The 23951-nt window shown below is 39.6% G+C and overlaps 1 protein-coding gene across 2 annotated transcripts; it reads right to left on the bottom strand.

The window, feature by feature from the left end:
- Positions 1–260: 260 nt before the first annotated feature.
- rsf1a (remodeling and spacing factor 1a) lies at positions 261–23766 on the bottom strand. 2 transcript variants are annotated; one of them, XM_046864018.1, is made up of 18 exons: positions 23452–23766; positions 23227–23361; positions 21428–21519; positions 21176–21268; positions 20348–20553; positions 18169–18290; positions 16460–18009; positions 16170–16370; positions 14813–14917; positions 11614–11693; positions 11420–11474; positions 9610–9713; positions 9452–9519; positions 9181–9370; positions 8763–9013; positions 7650–7829; positions 3815–4210; positions 261–3535 (listed from the first exon to the last, which is right to left on the bottom strand). In XM_046864018.1, exons 2-18 carry the CDS (start codon positions 23354–23356, stop codon positions 3420–3422), a joined length of 3939 nt encoding a protein of 1312 aa, XP_046719974.1. In that variant the 5' UTR covers positions 23357–23361; positions 23452–23766; the 3' UTR covers positions 261–3419. The 2 variants fall into 2 exon arrangements, with proteins under 2 accessions (XP_046719974.1, XP_046719973.1); XM_046864017.1 differs by having other exon boundaries at positions 261–3788; positions 4068–4210; positions 23227–23766.
- Positions 23767–23951: the final 185 nt, after the last annotated feature.

Here is a 23951-nt window from a genome sequence, read left to right as displayed (position 1 = left end):
TTTTTTTTTTATGATATACACACTTTCCCTCAAACACCACGTGCATACACGACTGAATAATTGGGTTTGGGGTGCACCACATTGACTTTTTTTATTTCCAACAGGACACAAGACAACACTCCCGGGGTGATTTTTAATTTCCAGGCAGTCTTCACTGCCACGTTCAGCTCTGGAAGTGATATTATAAGTCAAAGTTGGAAATCCAAAAGATCCATGTTTGCTCAAAGCAATAATGTAATGTAATGAACGAAGAGACTTCATTACACAGATACGCTTGTCATGTTTATTGAGGGTTTTTTTTTAAATTTTGTTATGTACTGAGACTGAACATTAGAACAGTAAAATAGAAGTAACACTCATTCCAGTTGAATAACTTTACAGCAGACAAAGGCCACATTCACCGGGACTCTAGACTTGGTTTGTGTGGTGTGTACCTGGAATGATTTGGTAGTGTTGGATTTCAAATGACCAAGTAGAGCACACAGCACAGTTTCGAATGAATTAGTGGGAAAGAGAGAAATAAAGCAAGAGGGTGTTGTGTAAAGTGCTTTCGAACGAGAGTCGAAACCGCTGGGCTGGGCTGGACTGGGTTAAACTGGGCAAACTGGTACAATCCAAGGTGCTTTGAGAAGTGCATTTTCAGTCAAGATTTACTTCAGCCTAAGGGCAAGTCAACAGGCACATACATTTTTATACAGTGTTATTGGAAAGAAAAAAAAAACCTAAAACAAATTAGCATTAAAGGATTTAACTACCATAGGTTACCTTCATAGATGTACTAGAAAAGACAAAATTTGGGGGAACAATTCAAAATATAAAATTAAGATCACATTTTCAGTAAAAGATTTTCTGTTATAGTAACGAGAGACACTTCTTTTATAAAGTAGCTATTTACTGTATGTGCGTTCTTTTCATAAAAGCTGCTAATTCATTTCGACTAAATTCTGTGCCTTGATATTGATATTTTGCTGCATTTTCATTTCTTTTCCGATGGCAGAACAGAATGTGTCGAGACGCTTGGGTTACAATTCGCCTTGAATAAAATGTGTTAATTGGACAGGCTGGCACAGAGGATTGTTGTTTAGGGTTAGCAAAACTCTTTCAAACAGAATCTCCTTCTTATAATTATATATATAAAAAAAAAACTTTTGATTTTTTTTTTCCTGTTTTCTATTTTACAGAAAATAAAACTGGAAACATTACTAAACCACCGATTTAAAAGGTGCTAGCATACAAGCAGAAAATGTACAGTGTCTCTACAGGCTAATATAAGCTTGTGTTAGACAGATGGCGCATTACTGGCCTGACAAATAACAGTGCTTTACTTTCTGAAGATCAGCTCTAGTGTACATAGATCACTTAGAAACACACATCCTGATTTTCCCGGGGTCCACAAGGACTGGATCTGATCAGTTGATCAGGGCAAACTTGATCATACGACGGCACTCATAACCTTTAAAAAAAATGTTTGGCTTATTGTAGTGCTTGGCATACATGCTGAGTTTAGCTAACTATCCAAACTATCCAAATATCCAAATAAACCCCACTGATTACATAGAGATAAATTGCTAACTAGTCAGCTTTGTTACCAAAGTTAATATTAGCACTAGTTTGACATCTGACATTAGGTAGTTTGTCAATATGCTAGCAAACAAGGTAATGCTAGCTGAACTCTTTTACGTGTAATTATCTACCAGACTGGCGTTTAAATAAGTGTTCTCACTGACATCCTCCTCAAGATTTCTCAAAGCTACGCTATCAAGGCATGTTGTTAAGATGACACCCAATTTTACAATAAACATACATTTCTATTTGAACTAATAAGTTCCACGCTCACTAGCTATTTATTTATATCTTTAATCGATACAATAAAACAACTAAGCAAGCTTTAGTCAGATGCTACAGTCTAATTTTTAGTTTTGTTCTACCATGACACCATCTGATTGGTTAAAATTTCGCACTCGAATAGAAGTATAGCGTCTATGGTATCAGCTCGTTCACAAAGATTTGGATGACGGACACGATCTAAACCATGGGACAGTCTTCTCATCTAAAAAATAAATAAAATAAATTGAGGGAATGACTCCGTATAGCTGCCATTATGTAAGTGACAACATGAATTAATTTGTACCACAAGTTGCCGGCTACATTAAATATAAATATAAACTACTATATTAGAAAACGACTATAAACGGATAACTGTGTCAAGTGTCAAATTGCTGTGGTATAAGAGTGATAAAACACTAACGTTGAGATAGTAAAAGCAGTTCTGCATCACCCAAGCAGAATGTTGGTTCGTTTCCCAGATGAAAACTGTCTGAGATGTTCTATTGGTTATAGAACTTGCTCTTTTACCACACTCATATAATAGCAATCTGATCCTAGCTAGTTAGCTAGCTTTTGTAGTGGATCTCTAAGTAATATTACAAAATGGTTTTACATTTTTTCAAGCCCATATGTAAGATATTAAGATGTGTAATACAAAACCACCTCCAGGATGTTGTGCAATGTTGTGATTTATGTAAAAAAAAAAAAAAATCTCTGTATGCATAATTGTTGGACGATTCAGATTTGGGTAACGAGGAGCCGATTTGCATATATAAGACATTTCAGGTATCTTCCATGGAAACCTGTCCGTTAGTGTGACTGGTGAGACGCTCGTTATACTTGTAACTTGTGGTTATAATGTAATTATTTCAATTCCTATTAAATAATATAATGCAGGGTTAAATAATAGTGTTAATGTGTTTGGTATGAAACCATTTTAGCCATAAAGAGAGCTGGTGAAAACGCTTTACAGTTTAGAGATCTTTGAAATGTTTTGACATAAAATGGCAGCAAGCTAAGTGGAAGGTTCAACTCTTTTTGGTGAGCTGGGCTAACAGATCCTAGCCAAAGTGACCATCTTGAGTGGACCAGCTTGGCAAGAATGACCACTCCAAAGTCCTCGTCTTTTTCTCATGAATAAAATACAAACCAGATCACGACTGTTCAGTTGCTGTTGTTTCTTTGAAGATTTTTGAGAAGGGAAAAACAAAAAGTGACAATGAACCTTAGTGTCTTGAGTCTATATTAGTTTAGAATTTGTAAGTTTTTACCCCAGTTTTAGAAAGAAGCAACAAAATCTTGAGCCAGGTTCACTAGCAAGGGAACTTGTGTGACCTAGTCATATGATCAAGTTTGCCACTGAATGATAAAATGTAAATGTAAAAATTTGACACCTTCTGCTTATAGAAATCAGGATGTGCACTGAGACCCTGCTCTACATCTGACATGTGCATGATGCATGAACCCAAAATATGTTTAGACATCACATGAGAATTCCTCTGGAAGCTTGGATTGGTCCATTACACTCAAAAACACTCAGGAAAAAAAAACAAGCAATGAAAAAAATAATATATGAAAATTTCTTCAGCACATCACGATAACTGTTCGCTGTCAAAAACAAAGTTAACAAAGTCCGTAGCGGCGGTGAGGTCATCCTCCTCGTCCTCCTCCTCTTCTTCCTCCTCCTCGTCTTCATCCTGAGGTGAAGATCTAAGAGGAAGCAGGCCGTTGTGCTTCAGCATCGAGTCCTTTAACCCTCTGGTGTGTCCCCTCACACTTAGCTCCCTGCAGTCTGTTACTCTGCTGTCCTGCTTTACGGCCGTCTTTCTCATCGGTCTTTTCTCCAACCCGTCCTCTTCGTCCTCATCCGATTCGATACGGTTCAGGCTTTTACGGAGTGGCTTCTTTTCCTCCTCGGATGCTCCAGCGTCTCCTTCTTCATCGGATTCCTCCTCTTCCTCCTCCTCGTCTTCATCCTGAGGTGAAGATCTAAGAGGAAGCAGGCCGTTGTGCTTCAGCATCGAGTCCTTTAACCCTCTGGTGTGTCCCCTCACACTTAGCTCCCTGCAGTCTGTTACTCTGCTGTCCTGCTTTACGGCCGTCTTTCTCATCGGTCTTTTCTCCAACCCGTCCTCTTCGTCCTCATCCGATTCGATACGGTTCAGGCTTTTACGGAGTGGCTTCTTTTCCTCCTCGGATGCTCCAGCGTCTCCTTCTTCATCGGATTCCTCCTCTTCCTCGCTTGTACTTCTTGCTGGTTTTAGTTTGAGATGTTTGTGCCTCTGTTTCGAGTCTTCCCTTGTGGACTGTCTCTTTCTGCCTCGGCGTCTGCTCCTCAAGTCAGACTCCTCCTCGGGCTCGGAGTCCTTAGAAACAACAGATGCTGGAATAAAATGTAGAGGAATTAAAATAATATAAAGCTTTAATTGAATAAACAGATGCTTAATATATTCTATAAAGCATCATATATATTATATGTTGTACTACATGCTTGTTCTTATATTGACTTTACAAACAGTTCATATCGAGGGACTTACTGGACAAGCCAAATAAACACAGGTACTCCCAAAATTATGGTTCGACTTATGATTTTTCGATCTTGTATTGACGACAAAATTGATGACAAAAATGTAAAAAACCCCGAAAATAAATCAACTTTAAATTGTTGCGCACGAGGTAAACGTATATGCAGTACGACAAGTTGGGACACCACCAGGATCTACACATCTCCCGCTGTGCGAGATAACTTAGTTCAGTTGTCTCTGTGTTTTTAAGCCCAATTTCAGCTCGTCGCTCTCCTTTTTTAATCGCCGTGTCCGAACAAAACAGAGAGCGTATGGCTCCGCCCTCCACTTGCGAACTGGCGCTCCTCTATTCTTCTTAGCAGAACCTCTCCAGCTATCAGGTTGGATGGGGAGCATCAGTGCAGAGTAATTTTTCCAGTTCACTCTACAGGACTGATTGGTGGAGTGCTGCAGAGATGGCTGTTCTTCCGGAAGGTTCTCCTCTTTCCACAGAGAAATGCTGGAGCTCTTTCAGAGTGGCCATCAAATTCTTGGTCACCTCCCTGACTAAGGCCCTTCTTCCTCGATCACCCCTGACTCATGGGTAGGATAGGCGATGTCGCAACTTACAATATCTTCAAGGTACGATTGGGTAATCAGAACGCATCTCTATATTAAGTCGGGGACTACCTGTAGTCGAAATATCATAAAAAAATTAATGAAATATAAATGAAAAACTAGGCCCAGAATGTTTTTTGTTTTTCACACCATTTTAGAGACTGTGTGACATCCCAGGAGACAAAAGTTTCAGCAATAAAAAACTGTAAATCGTTGCTCAGGTGAAGCTTGCATTAAGGACACGTTTATATAACGTTGCTGGAAGGTGTCTTCAGTGTCAGCGCTTTGTAAAAATGAGTAAAATATTGTTGAGAAGTGTTCAGGATGCAAGGCTTTGCGCTGTCCGATTTCTCGGTGACGTGACAAGCTACAATTTATTTGTCTTCAAGCTAAAAAGAAAAAATCTTTGTGAGGAAATGACTGCTGTTTTTGTGACGTTCCAAACAGAATGAGGGCAAGAGAGAGAGTTTATTTCTCTACAAATAATGAAGGTGTTGATGTTTGTTTCTTATACTGTACGTCATTACATTTTGTCCTTATAGTGTTATCCTCTCTAGTTCAACCCGACCATGGCAAAATATGCAAATTAACCATATTTTATATATATATATATATATATATATATATATATATATATATATATATATATATATATATATACACACACACACACACACACACACACACACACAGTACAGACCAAAAGTTTATATATATTATATATACAGTACAGACCAAAAGAGTTTTCTTTATTTTCATGATTATGAAAATTGTAGATTCACACTGAAGGCATCAAAACTATGAATTAACACATGTGGAATTATATACATAAAAAAAAAGTGAACTGAAAATATGTCATATTGTAGGTTCTTCAAAGTAGGCATCAAGAGAATGCCAAGAGTGTGGAAAGCAGTAATCTAAGCAAAAGGTGGCTACTTTGAAGAATCTACAATATGACATATTTTCAGTTGTTTCACACTTTTTTGTTATGTATATAATTCTCATAGTCATGAAAATAAAGAAAACTCTTCGAATGAGAAGGTGTGTCCAAACTTTTGGTCTGTACTGTGTACATATATATATATATATTATATATGTACTGTGTATATATATATATATATATATATATATATATATATATATATATATATATATATATATATATATATATATATATATATAAACTGAACTGATTAATTCCTGATTACCAGCCAAACGCACAGTGGAGTTAAATTTGTGTAGACTTTATCATAAGTACTGAGATGTGGCATTGATAAAAAGATAGCTATCAAATGAAATATGAATATATTAAATATTCTTGCTGTTATCCTACATGAACACCTGTACAACTGGCCTATCAGATTAATGCAAGAATGTGCAATCATTTGACAGCAGCACAGTACAAAAATCTAATGTGGTTTCGTGTCAAAAGCGTCAGTTAACGTTCACATCGAACTTCACAATAAAGAGAAGGTGTGGAAACCTATGTGTCTCTGTGAATGTAGATGTTGTTGCCAGATGGGCTTGTTTTAGAAACTGCTGATCTTCTGGGAATTTTACACACAGCAGATACTAGAGCTTACACAGAATGATGGAGAACCATTGCGTGTTTGGACACAGACTCATGTAATAATTTGCCTCAATGAGTTTCTTTGTAATCTAATTACTCGAGGAATAGTTACAACCCTAGATGCTCTGTACACAGGATGTTTTTTGTTTTACACACCACCCTCAAGACTGTCATGTGATCAAAGATCACATTTTTCCACATTCTGATGTTTAACATGAACATAACCTGAAGCCCTTGGCTGGTTTTATGTAACAAAGATAGTTGTAATAAGGATAATTAATAATCCTTATTTCTCTTTCCTTGTCGCCCCTCTACTCTCCTTCTCTCTCTCTCTCTCTCTCTCTCTCTCTGTCACTCTGTCACTCTGTCACTCTGTCACTCTGTCACTCTGTCACTCTCTGTCCTTCTCTCTCTCTTAATAAACATGCTCAAGGTACATAGGGCCAAGTTCACCGGCCACTTCTTCACTTCAGATCTGCCCGATTCATCCCAACGCTCTAGATGCAATTCCTCGCAATTCTGACTTCATTCCTCGCAATTCTGTAACCATGTTTTCGGCCTGAACTTTGAAGCTGCTGGTGTATTAATAGGAGGCCCCTCTGTGCAGCTAAGGATGGTTCTACATAAACAGCCTAAAGATCCATGAAGTTACTGAGCAACTCAAGAATTATGAGGATGTATTTGGACTGTAATTGATATCAAGAGTTTGCTACAATGGCTTAGGATCGCAGTTAGCATGAACAGTTCTGCATTTAAGTGTATAATCACTGGACAGTAAACTTTAACAATGATGGGACTGTAATAAATGGACATTCGGTGCCACCCAGATGAAGACAGGTTCCATTCAAAGTTTCTTCCTCATACCATCTCAGGGAGTTTTTTCTTGCCACATTACATTTATCTCTGGAAAGCTGCTGTGGGTCAACATCCATTGTTAAACACAATCCACAAATAAAGCTGAATTGAATTAAAACATGATTAGTGGCTTTCTTTCCTGCCCTTTTACTATAACCTAAAGAATGTAGTAAATGTAGGTAGCGAGTGAAGAGAAACAAATAGCTATCAGTCTTCCTGATGAACACAGGGAACTGGAAGTTCAGACAGTATAACAGAGTAGAGAACTGACTCACTGTTAGAGCTGGAGATTCGGCGGCGACGTGGCGCTTGGTTAATTTTTCGTTTGGAGACTTTCTGCGACCCCTCAGACTCTGATGTTTCGCAATAGTTAATCTGGGCTTTTTGACTGCGCCGTGACCGTCTCCTGCTCATATTCACATCACTGTCGCTGGCCTCACTGGAACCCTCCGTATCTACAGCGGGGAAAACCAAACAAAGATAATATGCTGTCTGTTAATAACAGTATGGTCAGTATTTCACAAAACTCTAGATTTTTAACAGATAATAATAGAGGTCGACTGATTTTACCGACAGCTACATTGGATCATACCGATAACCGATTAATCGACCGATAGTTCTTTAAATGAATATAGGATAAAAAAATGTAAAATAGTACTTTATTACAAAAAAAAAAACATTTTATGAAAATGTGCTAAATCAAAAAATATGAATATATTATTATATAATGAATAAATGATAAATAATAAATATAAAATTGCACTCTCCATGCACCGTGCAAGCTCACATGCAAAAATGAACAGCACGTGGCATCAATGATTCGCCTCAAGAGGCCGCTCTCGTAACGACTTAAGTGTAAACGCTTAAGCAATGAACCCTACCCGGAAAAACTATCTGTGTAGACTTTTGCCAATAGCTGATCGTTCCAGCAATCAACTATTGGTGCCAATTAATTGGCAAAACCGATGAATCGACTGACCTCTAGATAATAACTCTGAGTTCTGTTTACTGTGTGGGAGTTTCTGCACATATTCTATGCTGTGTCTGTGCTTCCTCTGGGCTCTTTGGTTTTTTTCCAACCTCCTAAAAACATGACAGTAGATAGATTGTGTATGCAGAATTTGCCCTATAAGTCGGTGTACATGGGACATGGACAGGTATGCCATCCAGGGTGTGTCCCAATAATAGAATTCAGTTCCAAATAAACCCTGATGAGGATGAATGAAGGATAATGACTATACTAATAATAATTATAATAAACAGAAATTGCTAGTTAACATCAGCAATAAATGTTTTGAAAAATGTAAAAAATTAAAACAAACTAAAACAAAGAAATCACACAAATTCTAAAATCTTTATTGCATAAAAACATAATTGTGACAACAAACCTATCTCTTCCTCCTCTTCCTCTTCCTCCTCCTCTTCCTCCTCCTCCTCTGAGGAACCTTGGTGGCGTTGAACTGATTTGCGTATCCTCCTCTTGGTTTTCTGTGCTCGGCCGTTCCTGGCTGTTTTCCTGCTCGGAGGCAGACGGTCTACACTGCTGGAGATGCTGCCCCTCTCACTCCCATCCCAGGATGCAGCTTCGGCATCGCTGCCTCCGTCATCCCCAGATACCACAAAATCATCCTCCTCCATACTGGGCTCGAGGAAGGGGATAAAAGAAACAGGACAGAAAGGCATAAGTACTGACGTCCGGGGTGCCACTGTGTGAAAGTGTGTTAGTAGGCAGATGTTTGTAAGATCATCTTCTCTGTGAGGGATCACAATTTAAGAGGGTCCTGGCTGACAGTATGTCTAACTCACCTGTCACTGATCTGAAACTCGTCCTCGCTCTCCTCCTCATCCAGGGTGCTTTCGCTGTCTAAATCGTTAAGTCTCCGGCGGCGCTTCCTCTTGCGTGGAGCAGGAGTTTTCACAGGCTGCCGGATCTCTTTGGCTCCCTCTTTCTCTTCCTGGTCTGTGATAGCCGCCATATCCTTACCGAGACCCACGTCTATGAAAAAAATTACACAAAATACTACAACTTGTTCAAGCCAACATTCTTTCATCTACTCATGCATATACGTTTCCCTACCTCCTCCATCTGAATTCTGTACATCTTCCTCTATTGCTTCATCGATCGCGTCGTCAAAGTCGTCAAACCTGGTGATTTAAAATGAATAAACAGAATGTGATTATACAGAAATGACGGCTAGATGGCCAGGATTAATTTCTTTGGAAAGTCCAAATCACCTGTAACTAATAGACTTTCTCTTTCGGGTCGATCTCCTCTCCAGATTCTTGCACTTCTTCATACCTTTTTTCTTCTCTTGCTTTCCATCCTCTGCCTCTGCATCCTGTGAGGAAGAGGAAGAAATCACTTAAGAACCTTGTCAAACTGCTGCCTAATTTATGATCATGATCAAAAATACTCAGTTATGTATTGAAAGATTAAAGGATTTAATGGATAAAACCAATGACATCATACAATATATCTGTGCATCTAGTAGAACTGTGTGATTGTTGTTGGCAAGTTGTAATGCCAGCACTGTCGACATGGTCAAGAAATATACATTAGTGGTCGACCAATTAATCGGTTTGATTGCTGGAACTATCGGCAAAAATCCATACTTTTTTCCTACTACCGGTCAACTATCATTACAAGAGCGGCCTCTAGAGGTGAATCACTGAACCACGTGCTGTTTGTTTTTACATGCAAGACTGTGTGCTGCACGGCGAGCTCTATATTATATTTAAAATGTATACTTTATTAATTCTATAATTATATTTATTAACTACTATAATCATATTTATTTAGCCATTCTTTTATGATTCAGTACTGTTTTTAATTTTTATGTTTGTAATAAATTTCAGTAATATTTTACATGGAGTGTTATGATTTTAATTTTTTTTATCCAGTACCCATTTTAAAAACTATCTGTCGATTAATAGCTTATCGGCAAGGATGATCTTACCTACCAGTATATCAGTAAAAATCACTATTTGTCAAACCCTATTAATAAATATACATAAACACACACACACACACACACACACACACACACATACTTATATATATATATATATATATATATATATATATATATATATATATATATATAAACATGCACAATGTGACACTATTTGCAAATACAGTGGTCCCCCGGTTATCGAACGGCTCGGCTATCGAACATTCCGGTTAGCGAACGGTTTTCCGAACGAAATTTCGGTCCAGTGAACGAACAAAGTTCCAGTTATCGAACGCCACCCACGCTGCCCAACACAGCGCGAGGGGAAGAAACTGCTTCCGCTTCAACCATCGCTGAGTAAGCATCTATCCCAACTTCTGTTTGTGAACAATATTAGTGATATTTAGCGGTAAGTACAGTAATCATTTTGTTTCTTACTGTTGTAAAGTTGTTAATTTATACTTTTACCGAACCAACACTAAATACCCGCAGAGATCGGGATAATCCGGCAAAAGGCAGTCCATAAATAATATCCACGGTGCTTTACGGAGAAAGCCCGATTGCGATGAGCTCAATGTGGGCGGGGCACGCATGAGCGAAGGAACAGGGCATTCCCTGAAGCACCATGACAGCCACCGTAGGGGGCGTGGCAGGGGGATTCCTGACTATTAATACGGCTAAAAACAGGAAAAATTGTTAATTATTGGGTATTGGTGGAGTTCGGGAACGGATTTATTGGTTTTCCATTATTTCTTATGGGATAATTAAGTCCAGTTTTCGAACATATCGGATTTCGAACGGTTTTAAGGGACGAATTAAATTCAATAACCGGGGGACCACTGTAGAGAAAAAAAAAACACAAGCATAAGTCTTTGTCCATGGTCAAGACTCTTTCTGGTTTCAAAAAGCTTATACCATGTCTATATGTGTTTCTTCGAATAATAATTTGTTATTCAACTTGAAGTATACAGTTTTTATAGAAATAGGTACCAGGATACGAATTAGAATAAACATAAACCTGTGATCTGAGGTGCTTTCATACAAGAATATCAATCAACACATTTTGATCACTCAGAATTGAGGAATGTACTAACTGGATTGGGTATGATGTTCTCCACGCTGATTCCCACGTAGACCAGGCGTTCACGCCTACAGACACAAAAACATGCATGAGAAATGGCAGGAGTGAACTAGTGTATACTGACAAAATACTGGAAGAAAACACAGAGGTCAACCAGGCAAACAGTGTTGGTGAGTGGTGCTTTTGTGTTGTGTGAGGTATCTGCACCTCCTCTCAGCTCTTTCCCGTTTCTTCAGAGCTGTGTCCAGATTCTGCAGCTGTTCCTCCAGCCTTTTACACAGCAGCTTCTGAAAATGACATTGCAGTTATTCACACTCAGTGTTCGCACTTACAAGTAAATAAACCTCTCTGTTATATTTTAGCTTTTTGACTGGTAAATAATTTCTCTTGTATGCAAAAACAGCTCCCTGTGTAGTGAATAAAAAGCCACATTGGTCTTATTTCTGCTTAATAATTATAAGCTTATGCATACAGAATAGTACAGCTGGCACTCTCTTTAAAGTGTCTTTATTTTCTCTGTTATTCGCCTCAGTTTGGTCAGCTGCCATTTCCAAGTTTATCTAATCATGCCAAAGCTACCGGAGAGGAACACTTGTATTCCTGAGATATAAATCCAATAGCTTCTTTGTCTACTTTTGTAATGTCAAAGGGCAGAGCTATTTACCCTCTTCCACATACTTGAGGTGATTGCGCAGTGGTTAAGGAATTGGCCTCTGGTTCGGAAGGTCACAAATTCAAATCCCAGCACTACCAAGCTGCCACTGCTAGATCCTTAAACAAGGCCCCTAACCCTTAACTGCTCATATCCAAGTTGCTCTGGATAAGGGTGTTTGCCAAATGCCATAAATGTAAGTGTAAATGTAGTTGAGCTCACAGACACCTATGATTCTCTAGTGTCACTCACATGTGAACATGATCCAGAAACACCATCTATTCTGGACCGAAGCTCATTTAAAATGTCTTGAGGCAAAGCTGAAAACTGTAGTGTTCAAACATTAAAATGTTCAATTCTTTGTGGAAAAAATGCTAAAGAGCTAAGGAGGAGAGAGGCCATCTGGCTTGTTATCAGTGCTCAGTTCATGCATCTCAGTACCTGCATCTCTGATGCTATGGAAGTGCATTTGTGCCTATGGAATGGGCATCTTTCACATCTGGAAAGGCACCATCAATGCTGAAAGGTATAGGGCATTTGGCAACCTGTACAGGTTTTAGAGCAACATATGCTTTTTCGAGGAAGGCCTTGCAATACAATGCTAAAAAAAAGTATACTTCATCTATTACAACAGCATGGCTTCATAGCAGAAGAGTTTGGGTGCTGGCCTGCTTGCAGTACAGACATTTCTCCACTTGAAAACATTCTGTGAATTATGAACTAAAAAAAACCCAGGACTGTTGAGCAGGTAGAATAATGTATCGGACATGATTTGGACATGATTTTGGACAACATTCCTCTCCCAAAACTCCATCAACTGGTCTCTTCCGTTCCCAGATGTATACAGATTGTTGTTAAAAGAGTTATGAGATCTGTAAATCATTGCATTCTGTTTTAGTTGTTACACAGCGTCCCGGTTTTTATGAAATTGGGGTTTGTGTGTGTGTGCATATGTATATGTATATGTATTAAAGGGTGTAATGCTCCACAAAATGTAATATTCGTTATGTACCTTAGTTTTTAAGTCATGGTTCGGGTCAATTTCGGTATGGTTAGGAAAAGAAATGCAAAAAAGTTATAATAAATACAGTTTATTATTATTAGCATTTGTGAACAGCTACAGTTTACTTTTTCCTTTTTTAAATGTCAAGTAAAATGCTTGCTTGGTTAAATAATATATATAATAATATTTTATAAAAATAAAATACAATCTAATTAATGTAATACACTTTTTATTATATTGAGTTATTGATTAGTTTGTCACAAATTAAATTGATTAAATAAAATTAAATAAATGGAAAAATTGTATAAACCAGTTTACATTTGTTAGACCCCATTTGGGTTATACAGATATGTGTGTGTGTGTGTGTGTGTGTGTGTGTGTGTTTTTTACGTTTAATATTTAATTTTCTAAAGATGTTCTACTGAACTGTTATACTTATTTTAGTATACTTTAACAAATGTCTTCATTCCTTCCATCCTTCATTTTTTCACTCCCTTAAAATGTAAAATTGTCAGGATTATAAAAAAAACAAAAAAAAACCCGCTAAACAATCAATGGCACCTAGCGTTAGCCATTAGCCATTTCCTGGTTAGAGGTAACATGAGCGCTATGAATTTTTTTTACTAATTTTATTATTTTTTTATTATACCCCTAGCAATAATGTTGTGTATGTTTTAAAGTATAAAGGAAAAAAAGAAAATTTAAAAATTGTATTACTCAAAGTGCGAGGCTGCGACTAAACAAACTTGCGGTCTGCCACTTTATACGTTCCTGAGAAAACTCTACTGAGAGAACTATGTTCCTCACGTAATAGTAATGCATTCGGTACCGAACCGAAAACCCTGTACCCTTAAAATATATAATTTTTCGGTACAGGGCTTTCAGTTTGGTACACATTAGGGTGGTCAATCAATTAAAATATGATTAATAAATTACTCGTGATTAATCGCAACTTAATCACATTTCTTTCTGTTCTAAATGTACCTTAAATGGATACTTTTCAAGTTTTTAATATTCTAATCAACATAGCTATGGACAAATATGGATGCCTTATGCAAATGTATGTTTATTATTAGTGAAACCAAACTCAACATAGAGCATGAAGACAAAATATTCTTGTACATGTTTTAAAGTAATGATGGCGTTTTAAACTACGTAAACCATCAGGACACCAAACGGAACTTTTGCTATGTTTCCACACGGACGGTTTTAATTGCCGGATGGGACGTTGTGAATGAATGTGTGTTGCATTGAAGGTTTTAATTTAGCCTCTTTTATTTATATTTATTTGTATTGTTTGTAAAACAGTCAAATAGAATTCAATGCTGCATTAATCACACGTTAATAAAATTAGTGCTGTTAAAATGAATTTGAGTTAAAGTGTTATTAACGCATTAATATTGACAGCCCCACTATGGGTGTGTGTGTGTGTGTGTGTGTGTGTGTGTGATGTCATATTTGCATGTTTTTATCCATTTTTTATGAATATAACATCTGCCTTAAAAATGAGAGCTTTTTAGATGAAGATGAAAAAAGAAGAAAGGTCGTCAATTTCACACTGGATGCATCTTTTGGACTGGAATGTACACATTATAGTGAGCTATCTAGATAACTAACCAGTAAATGTGGCTACTTTGGGATTGTGGAACAAAATATACAAATTGGTTTAGTCTTAAATAAGTCTATATGTTTCGTATTTAGAAATCTGTTGTATACCGACGATGGAGCACAGGCTTTGTGTTGCTACTCACGTGCTGACACGGAGGGCAGAACCACTCTCCATCAGGAATGATCATCAGAGGAGGTCGCAGGCAGGCCGTGTGGTAGCCACTGTCGCAATGGTCACAAAGGAGAATCTAAAATGAAGAAAAAAAAAAAAGCATTGACGATAGATGTTTAAATAGAATCAAGGTGCATAAACACTTCGGTCGAGACTTCATGAGATCACACTGGCATGTTAATGCCGTCAGGTAGATGCTGTTAGAATCTCAGAGAGAAATCTCAAGATGACTGCTGAGACTGAGACGGGTAATTGTGAAACTTTAATGTCTTCATTTGATAAAATGATGGTCACAGAAACATACTATGCATGCTTTTGGGCAGGTAAAAATACCTTATTACTTCAAGCTGACATCAGAGGCTTCAGCTTTTAAAATGTGGTTTCTTTAGGTAATATTTTAGCCTGCTCATTGTGCTGATCCCTAATTTAAGTAGAATACATTTAATTAAGCAGTCTATCATTTGAGGGACTTCATTAGATGAAAAGAAAAATGTGTTATTGCAGTGTGTTATGGTGCTAAGACCCTGTACTGTTTTGTTCCTAATGCTGGCTGCGATTTAGGCCCGTTTTGATTTTGGTTTGGACAAATTTGAAAGTCGTAAAAGATTCCTATAATCCTAGGCTAAAATCTGTAGTCTTTGATTGCTGGTTTGACGCCGATTGAACATCCGTCAAACCGAGAACCCTGATGACGCAATTAGCGTGACACTTTCAAACTATCTCAGGGAAAATGTCTAGGACTTTTTTTTATTTTGTTTGTTTTTTTTATCAAGGCATGTCATAAACCAAATTATCGCTATTACTGTTTTTGTTTGCTGTTTGCTACCATTAGCGAGAGGGTCTGAATGTGTCACGGATTGATGACTTAAAACTTCGGGCGAGTATTCTTGGTACAGTGACTGACATTATGACAACTGAGATCCTACATTGTGACATGGGGATCATTTTTGACAAGCAATTTGACAAGCAGTCTGACAACAATCGCAAAAGGACTATTAAACCTCCACAGTGTTTGCCCGGCAGAACTTGTTAATAAAAACCAGTTTCTGTCGAGTTACAACTTGCTGATGCTAACCTATATTTAGGACATTTGGCAGATGCCCTTATAAAGAGCGATTTACAACTGAGTAGATGAGAGTTAAGGGCCTTGCTCAAGGGCCCAGCAGTGGCAGCTTGGTGGTGCTGGAATCTAAACTTGTGACCTTCCGATCCAATGCCTTTCCACCACTCAGCTACCACCTCCCTAATTTAAGTTCCTCAAGACTTTAACCCCTAACTCTTTATTCTGTAAGTATGCTAACAAGAAATGAAATGGGTGTGTGGCCCACCAGTTCAGGGTGGTTGGGGAGGCCGCAGTGTTTACAGGCATCTTCAGGTGGAGCTTCCTCTGAATTCTGCGAATCCAACTCGCTCTTCTCATCGTCTCTCTCAGATTTGCTCTCAAGTACCGCATCCCCTCCCAGAGCGACTTCGGTTTTGCGAGGTTTTGAGGGTTTCGACCAGCGAGGCCGCCTGTGTCGCCGTTTCCCCTGAAATGTGCCAGAAGACCGTTGAACTCTGCTGACATTTATCATGGGTTTCAATTATAAACAAACTTCTACATGAATATAAGAATAACCTTAGTAGGTTTGATTTGTCCATCTGAGGTGATTTTCTTGTGCAGCTCCCTCTTGTGAAGCGCTCTCTCCTCGTCCAGATCCATGTGCTCTTCCACGTCCCGTGTCGTAGACGGCACCGTGTGTTTCCGCTCCTGAATCTCTGCCAGCTTGGGACTGGGCTTGCAGATTCTGGCCGACCTGCGTAGCTCGGGAGTTCGTCTGTGCAGCGGGATCTTGATCTTGAGACGAATACCCTCCTTCTGAAGCTCGGAGGACACTTCCTCGTCATCGGGTTTATTCCGATCCTCGCCAGTTTGCGACTTGAGCTTGGCTTTTTCGGAGCGTTTCTTTCTCGAACTTTTCGATCCTCTGCTGATGTTGCCTTCTGAAGCTTTAATGATCAGATCACCCGTTCCTCCGTCAGGAAGTGTTGCCGTTTTGACCTTCCTGCTTTCCTTCTGCTCTTCTGTACTGCTCGCCTCTTCCAGCTTTGCACCCGTTTCCTGCTCAGCACTGGATCTAATAACCGACTTCCCATCCCTGTATTCCTTTTCAGCATCAGCCGGTAAAGCTAGCAATAATGCAGCTCGCTCTCTAGCGTCTGCTCCAAGAGCCTTTACTTTCGCATCGCTCTCTGCATGCTCGACCGTCAGTGTCATCTCTTCACTCATGCTTGAATGATGAGTGGCCTGGGAAACACTTGGCTTTCTAACTAGGACCGACTGCCGTATGCTCTCAGCATGCGTCACCTCAGTCTTAAAGCTTTTCACATCCCGGTCTACGTGTAGTCCGTTTCTATCCTTCGTGCCATTTCCTGAGCCATCGGGCACAGGAAATGTTTGCGGTCTCTCAATCGGGCCCATTATAACGCCAAAACCTACGTATTGTTCTCTTTTACTTGGAGACATGACCCTCTCATGGACAGATTCACTCCCTTGTGTCTGAGAGTTTTCTGTAAGAAGCGGAGCTGGTGCTATTTTCTTTTCTCCAGTGTGCTCCATTGCTGCTGGGTTGCGTACAATTATGCCACCCACAGAAATACTGCCGTTGCTGTTGTTATTATTGTTGATGTGGCTGTAAGGACTGTTGTCATAGCCATCGGTTCTTTTCAGCTCCCGCTTTTTCAGGGGTATCTTGGCCTGCTGGTCACTTCTCATAGCCCTCTCGAAATCTGCCGTTCTCTCTTTCTTGTCCTTACAGGAATCAGTCTTCCCTGGAAGCTCCTGTTTGATGGAGCCGGGTGCCATGACGACCGAGATGGCGTTCCAGTGTCGAGGTGAATCTCTCGGCTCGTCCTTGACGAGGCTTTTAATTGTGCTCACTCTGTTGTCTATAACAGGAGTCGGGTCCAAATTGGGGGTTTCGCTGCCAATCACTTTCGGATCAAGCTCGTCCTTTCGCTCTTGTTCTAGTCTGAGCGACCCTTCGGATCCTTTCGTTTTGATTTCGCACACCGTCTGACTTTCTCTTTTGACGGATTTGTCAGGCTTTGCATTTGCAGTGCTCAGGGTAATTGGCTTGCTTTCTTCTTCTTCCACCTTACCAACCTTGTTCATGTCTTTAATTTCACCTTTGGGAAAATAAATATAAAATACGCATATTTACGTAGCAAGAAACAGATCACAAATTCACCATGTGACTCATGACAAGAACTGTAAGAGCTGTCATACAAAAATCACGTTCATAATGATTCAGTAGGTATAGAAACAGTGTGTGAACTGTGCAGTACCTCCGCCACTTTTTTCGTCTCCAGGGCTGCCAGCAGTACCATCGTTTCGCTCCTCATCTGTCACTGCTGGTTCTATCTTAGCTTTAAGTAGCTCCAAAATGTCAGCCAGCTCGGTCCTATTACTGTTAAGACAAATGATATTGCTTTGCCAATGACTCATGGCCTTACTGTGAGTTACACTATATGAACAAAAAGTATTGAGACACCTGACTTTGCTTCTTACCCCAAACTGTAACCATAATGTTGGAGGCACACAATTGGAAAGCATGAAATTTTAAAGACCCAAAACCTGAACAAATCAAGAACATGAACATATGGTGTACATGGGTTCTTGCAGAAGATCTTGCGTGGCCTGCTAGAGAGCTCTGAACCTAACCCTATTGAACACCTTTGGGATGAAACATTACTAACGTGCTTATGGATGAATAAACATAAATCTCCACAATCACACTCCAGAAAAATGGACCTAATCAAAACAGCAAATTGGGACTAAATATGGAATGGGATGTTTAAAAAAAAAAAAAACACATAAGAATCTTATAGTCAGGTGTCCACAAACTTCATTTGGAAAAGGACAGTGTTCCATTGCAGGATGACGACTTGCAGAAACAGTTCTATCCCAATGCAAATGTACGGTTTTGTCTGTTCTCCACATGTGACTCATGAGCCAAATAAGAAATTACTGTTTATTTATTTAATAACCTTTAGAAAACTTTAAGTAAAAAAAGTGGTGTGATAGCGTTGTTAGTGCTCAGTTACTCGACACAACAACTCATTCATGTAGATGTGTGATTTGTTTTACAGCTAACCTCCTGTCTGCGCCATGCGGCTCTAGAAAATGAATTTGAAAATGAACCAATCCGAGTCAAGAATTCAATTGTGCTGTGGGAGAAATCTTTGTAGTTTAAGGTTTAAAACTCATTATGCAAAGCAGAAGACAGATCTACTCTGTTCAGTTTGTTGTGGATATATATATGAATTTGCATATATTACATATACATAATATATGAATATATTACAACTCCCATGTTTGTATTACAATTCTGAGAGACACTTTGTTGAATCTTTTTGAAAATCATTATTATTATTGTACTTGCTAATTACTAAATAAGCATACATATGCCAATCTCACTCTCGCCTCTCTCACTTGCTACGTCCTACATGTGCTGTCCCTCTAATAAACTAATTTCTAATCCTGTCCATCGTCCTCACGCCCAATGAAAATTTCAACATCTTCAGCTCTGCTACCTCCAGCTCCACCTCCTGTCTTTTACTCAATGCCACTGCCTCTAATACAACCCATACAACATCGCAGGTCTCACCACAGTCCTATAAACTTTCCCTTTCACTCTCACAGACACTCTTCTATCACCAATCGCTCCTGCTATCACTCTTCTCCACCCACTCCACCCTGCCTGCACTCTTTTCTTCACTTCCCTAACACACTCTCCATTACTTTGCACTGTTGATCCCATGTACTCCACTGCCCTTCCTCTCATTCACACACATGTACTCCGTCTTACTTCTAATGACTTTCATTCCCCTTCTCTCCAGCGTGTACCTCCACCTCTCCAGGTTCTTCTCAACCTGCTCCCTACTCTCCCCACAAATCACAATTTCGTCCGCAAACATCATAGTCCATAGAGACTCTTGTCTAATCTCATCCTTCACCCTGTCCATCACCAATGCAAACGGGAAAGGGCTCAGAGCGTATCCTTGATGCAGTCCAACCTTCACCTTAAACCAGTCTTTCATTCCTACTGCACACTTCACTGCTGTCACACTGTCCTCATACATGTCCAGCACCACCCTCACATACTTCTCTGACACACCAGACTTCCTCATACAATACCACAACTCCTCTCTCTGTACACTGTCCTATGCTTTCTTTAAATCTAAGAACTATGTCTTTAACAACAGAAAATAAATCTTGTAACCACCCAGTCCTGAATTTTTAATGCACTATAAAACGACAATGCTCAGTCTGGACAAAATTTGTCTTCTGATAAATAATATTAGAGCATTTCCAATACTGATAGAGTGCCTAAATTGGTGTCAGTACATTTATGGACAAAACAAGCACAATCTATTTTTCTGTTTCCTGTATGTATCTTTTGACTGTTCACTGATTAAGCAAAGTAACTCTTTGAATTCTCCAGATTGTTTCTTTACTGCTTACCTGACAATGCACCTCCAAGATGACCCGTCCAGATCGTCCTGCTCCTCCACGTAGAGGCGCACGTTCTGGTCTTGGTCTAGTTGGAACCAGTACAGGAGTCCCTCTTTATCTCTGCCGATCGGCTGCAGGCGCATCTGCTCCGGGTCTTCCTCGTTCACTGCTGTCTTGAACTTGAGGTTGTCGTCGAACTGGCTTTCACACAAATACTGCGAAACGGACAAGCTATCAAACACAAGGCACGTGGTGCACTACGTATGGTAGTTGGGGTATTTATTTAAGGTTAGAGGAAATCAGGGGATTGAACCAGGGACCCTGGAGCTATGGGGAGGCAACACTACATACTCAGGAAATACACTTTATGAACAAAAGTATTGGGACATCTGACTTTTGCAGCTGTATGCAGTTCTTCCCAAATTGTTACCACAAAAATGGAGGCACACAATCTTACGTCTTTGGATGCGGCAGCGTTTAATTTTTTTCTTCAATTCAACTAGAAGACCCAAACCCGAGCTCCATAAAGATAGGGTTTACATTCGTTACAGTGAAAGATCTTGAGTGGCCTGCAACAGAGCCCTGAACTCAACCCTACTAAAACACCAGTGGGATAAATTATCATCCTCACCCTACATCAGATCCTTACTTTTCTAACACCCTTGTGACTAAATGAGCTCAAATCCCCATAAAAAAAACCTCCCAAATCTAGTGGAACAATCTTATTTTCAGGTATCCACAATCTTTCAATATGGTGTACAAGCATATAAGACAACCTTTTCTTTCCTCACAATGCCAAATCACTTCTAATAATTAATATATTTTATAAAACCACACCTTAAGGATGTCAGCCTTGCAATCTATTGACATTTCTGGGTATCCTTTCCTCTCCAGCTCCCAGGCCCAGGTACTATTAAACTCCTGGCACACCTGTATAAAAAAATAAATAAATAAAAAGCAATCAATACATAAAAAAACATATTGTACAGGATGAAACATCATGAACTACACACTAATGCATACTGGATAACTGGATTTGAACTACACTAGGTAATCCTAGTGCTAAGTACAAAAAGTCTTTTTATTTACCTTAACGAGATACTTCTCCCATCGGTCCGACGTTACCGACTTGCCAAGTTTGCGAAGTAACTTCACATGGAGCTCAACAAGAGGCTGGGGAACTACAGTGTCACAGAAAGGTGATCATTAAACCAATAACACCTTTATCACTTACATGCAAATCAATACATACAATTGAGTACCATAAATTCTATACCCTTAATACAGTTTCAGTGGTTTATTCAAGATCATTTTCAATTCTGATAAACCAGAGTTTCCATTGTTATGCATCATTCAGATAGAGGTATTTTATGTGTTAGGCAGATATTTAATGGATGTATTATGTCTGCCTCGCCGTTACAGGGAAACAACCCAGGAAGCTTTCTGATCGAGTGGAGGATAAGGAGATTGCTGACGTGAAAAAGAAAACAATCATGTTTTCATGTCAGGAAACATGTCGGATTAGACTATAAATGGTCAAAATGTACATAACAAAAAGTATCATGTGCTCAATATAAGTAATTTTGACTCTGGTTTGTGGAGGAGGCAACATTACATACTCAGGGAATACACTTTATGAACAAAAGTATTGGGACATCTGAATTTTCCAGCCATATGTGGTTCTTCCCAAACTGTTACCACAAAGATGGAGGCACACAATCTTATAGGAGGTCTTTGGATGCGGCAGCATTTAATTTTCCCTTCAATTCAACTAGAAGACCCAAGCCTGAGGTTCATAAAGATAAGGTTTACATATGTTGGAGTGGAAGATCTTGAGTGGCCTGCAACAGAGCTCTGAACTCAACCCTACTAAACACTGACTGCACCCCAGGCCTCCTGGTCGGTCGGGTGCGTTTGTTGCCCTTTTTACTCAACAAGACTTTTGTGTATAGTTAAAAACATTGTTAGGATTGTAATTGTTATTTATTCAGGGGATTTCTGTACTAATTTCTCTCCATTCCTGAATAGTTACTACCATGTAGTACCTCTGTATTCCTCTCTATGACAAAAAAAGATAGTTATAATATTGTTATAAACCCCAGGATAGACTTAATATCCAACAAAACAAGACAAAGCAAGGTGAAAGAGTGTGTAAAATGCGAAATCGATATTTGTGCAACTAATTAGTGGGAACCAAGTTTGCCCAAGAAGTTGGGCGCATGCGCAGAAGAGACGGCCGCCGGCTCTGTCCTGTTTGTCACAGCGTTGCTAGCTAAAAGTGAATGTAAACATGAGGCACGATTTCAAAGTATATATATATTTTAAAAATATATCTAAAATATTATGCATATAACATTGTTAGAAAAGTGGCAGAGTATACATAACGAGTTAATATTATGGTGTAGATTTTGATGGCGAAACGCAACAAACCCAATGGAAAAATTCCACCTGACAGCTAGCGGGAATGAGACGCTAGTTAATGTTGACCAGAAAAAAAAAAACCCTTAGAATTGAGTTTAAATAAAAGAAGGATTAAGACTAAAAACAAGCCAGAGACATGGATATGTGTGTGGTTTATTTTTTTTTTTCCCTCCATCCCATAATAATGTCGTTCCTCTCGCCTGTTATAACGGTAGATCAAATCCTGAAAACTAGCATGCTAGCCAGGAGGTGTGTTTTCATAGTTCTTTTGCTAGGTACTGTTTTCTGCTCCTGATCTCAGATCTATTACATCTATAAGTTTTTATAGTGTGTGTAAGAGCTGGGGAACGATTAAATATGGAGTTAATGCGGAGTAAGGTACTGATGATGATGGTGGTGAAGATGATGGAGAGACCCTGTCCACTATAGCCATCCAGAAGCAAAATGTCCTCTCCCTCCCCCCTCACCTGATGATGTATCTTGTAAGTATCCCTCCATCTGCGGGAAAGTCATTTCGGGCAGATCCAGAGCAGCCCCGTACCGCTCGAGAAATGAGCACACGACGGCAAAGCTCGGACACAAACCCCGAGCAGCCATTTTCCCTACCCGGGTTAGAGAGTATAGAGTGAGATTAAAGCTGGGGAGGACCGAGGCCTGCCCACAATTCACCGCGACGGGGGAAGCATCAGTACCAGAAAGCGCGTTGTGGATCACTCGGTGATTCCAACTTTCAGAATAAATGCGTCATTGCCTACACCGATTTTGGTGAGGTGAAGTGCTGTGAATAATCCAGCAATCGAGACAGCAGCACCGGCAAAACCTTTGTTTCAGTGCTGCGCCGCTGAAACGCCACAAATCCCTTTGGAGGGTTTCTGCGTTTTGATCTTTTGAATACTGTTCATGATCAGTCATCAGAATCCTCATGAACCCTTGATGACAAGGAAGAGGATGGAAACCATGCCGTCTCCGAGTGGGCGTGACCTTTCTCCCACCGGTGTTTTAACAAGCCCCGCCTTCCTGCGCTGTGACCGGCTGGCGGACTAGCTGACCAATCCACGACCTGCCTGGGTCAGGACTGGTAGCCAATAGGATTCATAGGTGTGTCCCTACGTCATCGTCGGGTCCGGAAATACATTTCACGACGCGATGAATGAGCCACAGATAGCTGCCGTTTTAATGCGTTCAGTTCTTT

This window comes from Silurus meridionalis, chromosome 13 (genome assembly GCF_014805685.1).
Source record: "Silurus meridionalis isolate SWU-2019-XX chromosome 13, ASM1480568v1, whole genome shotgun sequence".
Classification (NCBI taxonomy): Eukaryota; Metazoa; Chordata; class Actinopteri; order Siluriformes; family Siluridae; genus Silurus; species Silurus meridionalis.
Note: the sequence above shows the minus strand (reverse complement) of the source record. Positions and strands in the feature narration are given on the sequence as shown.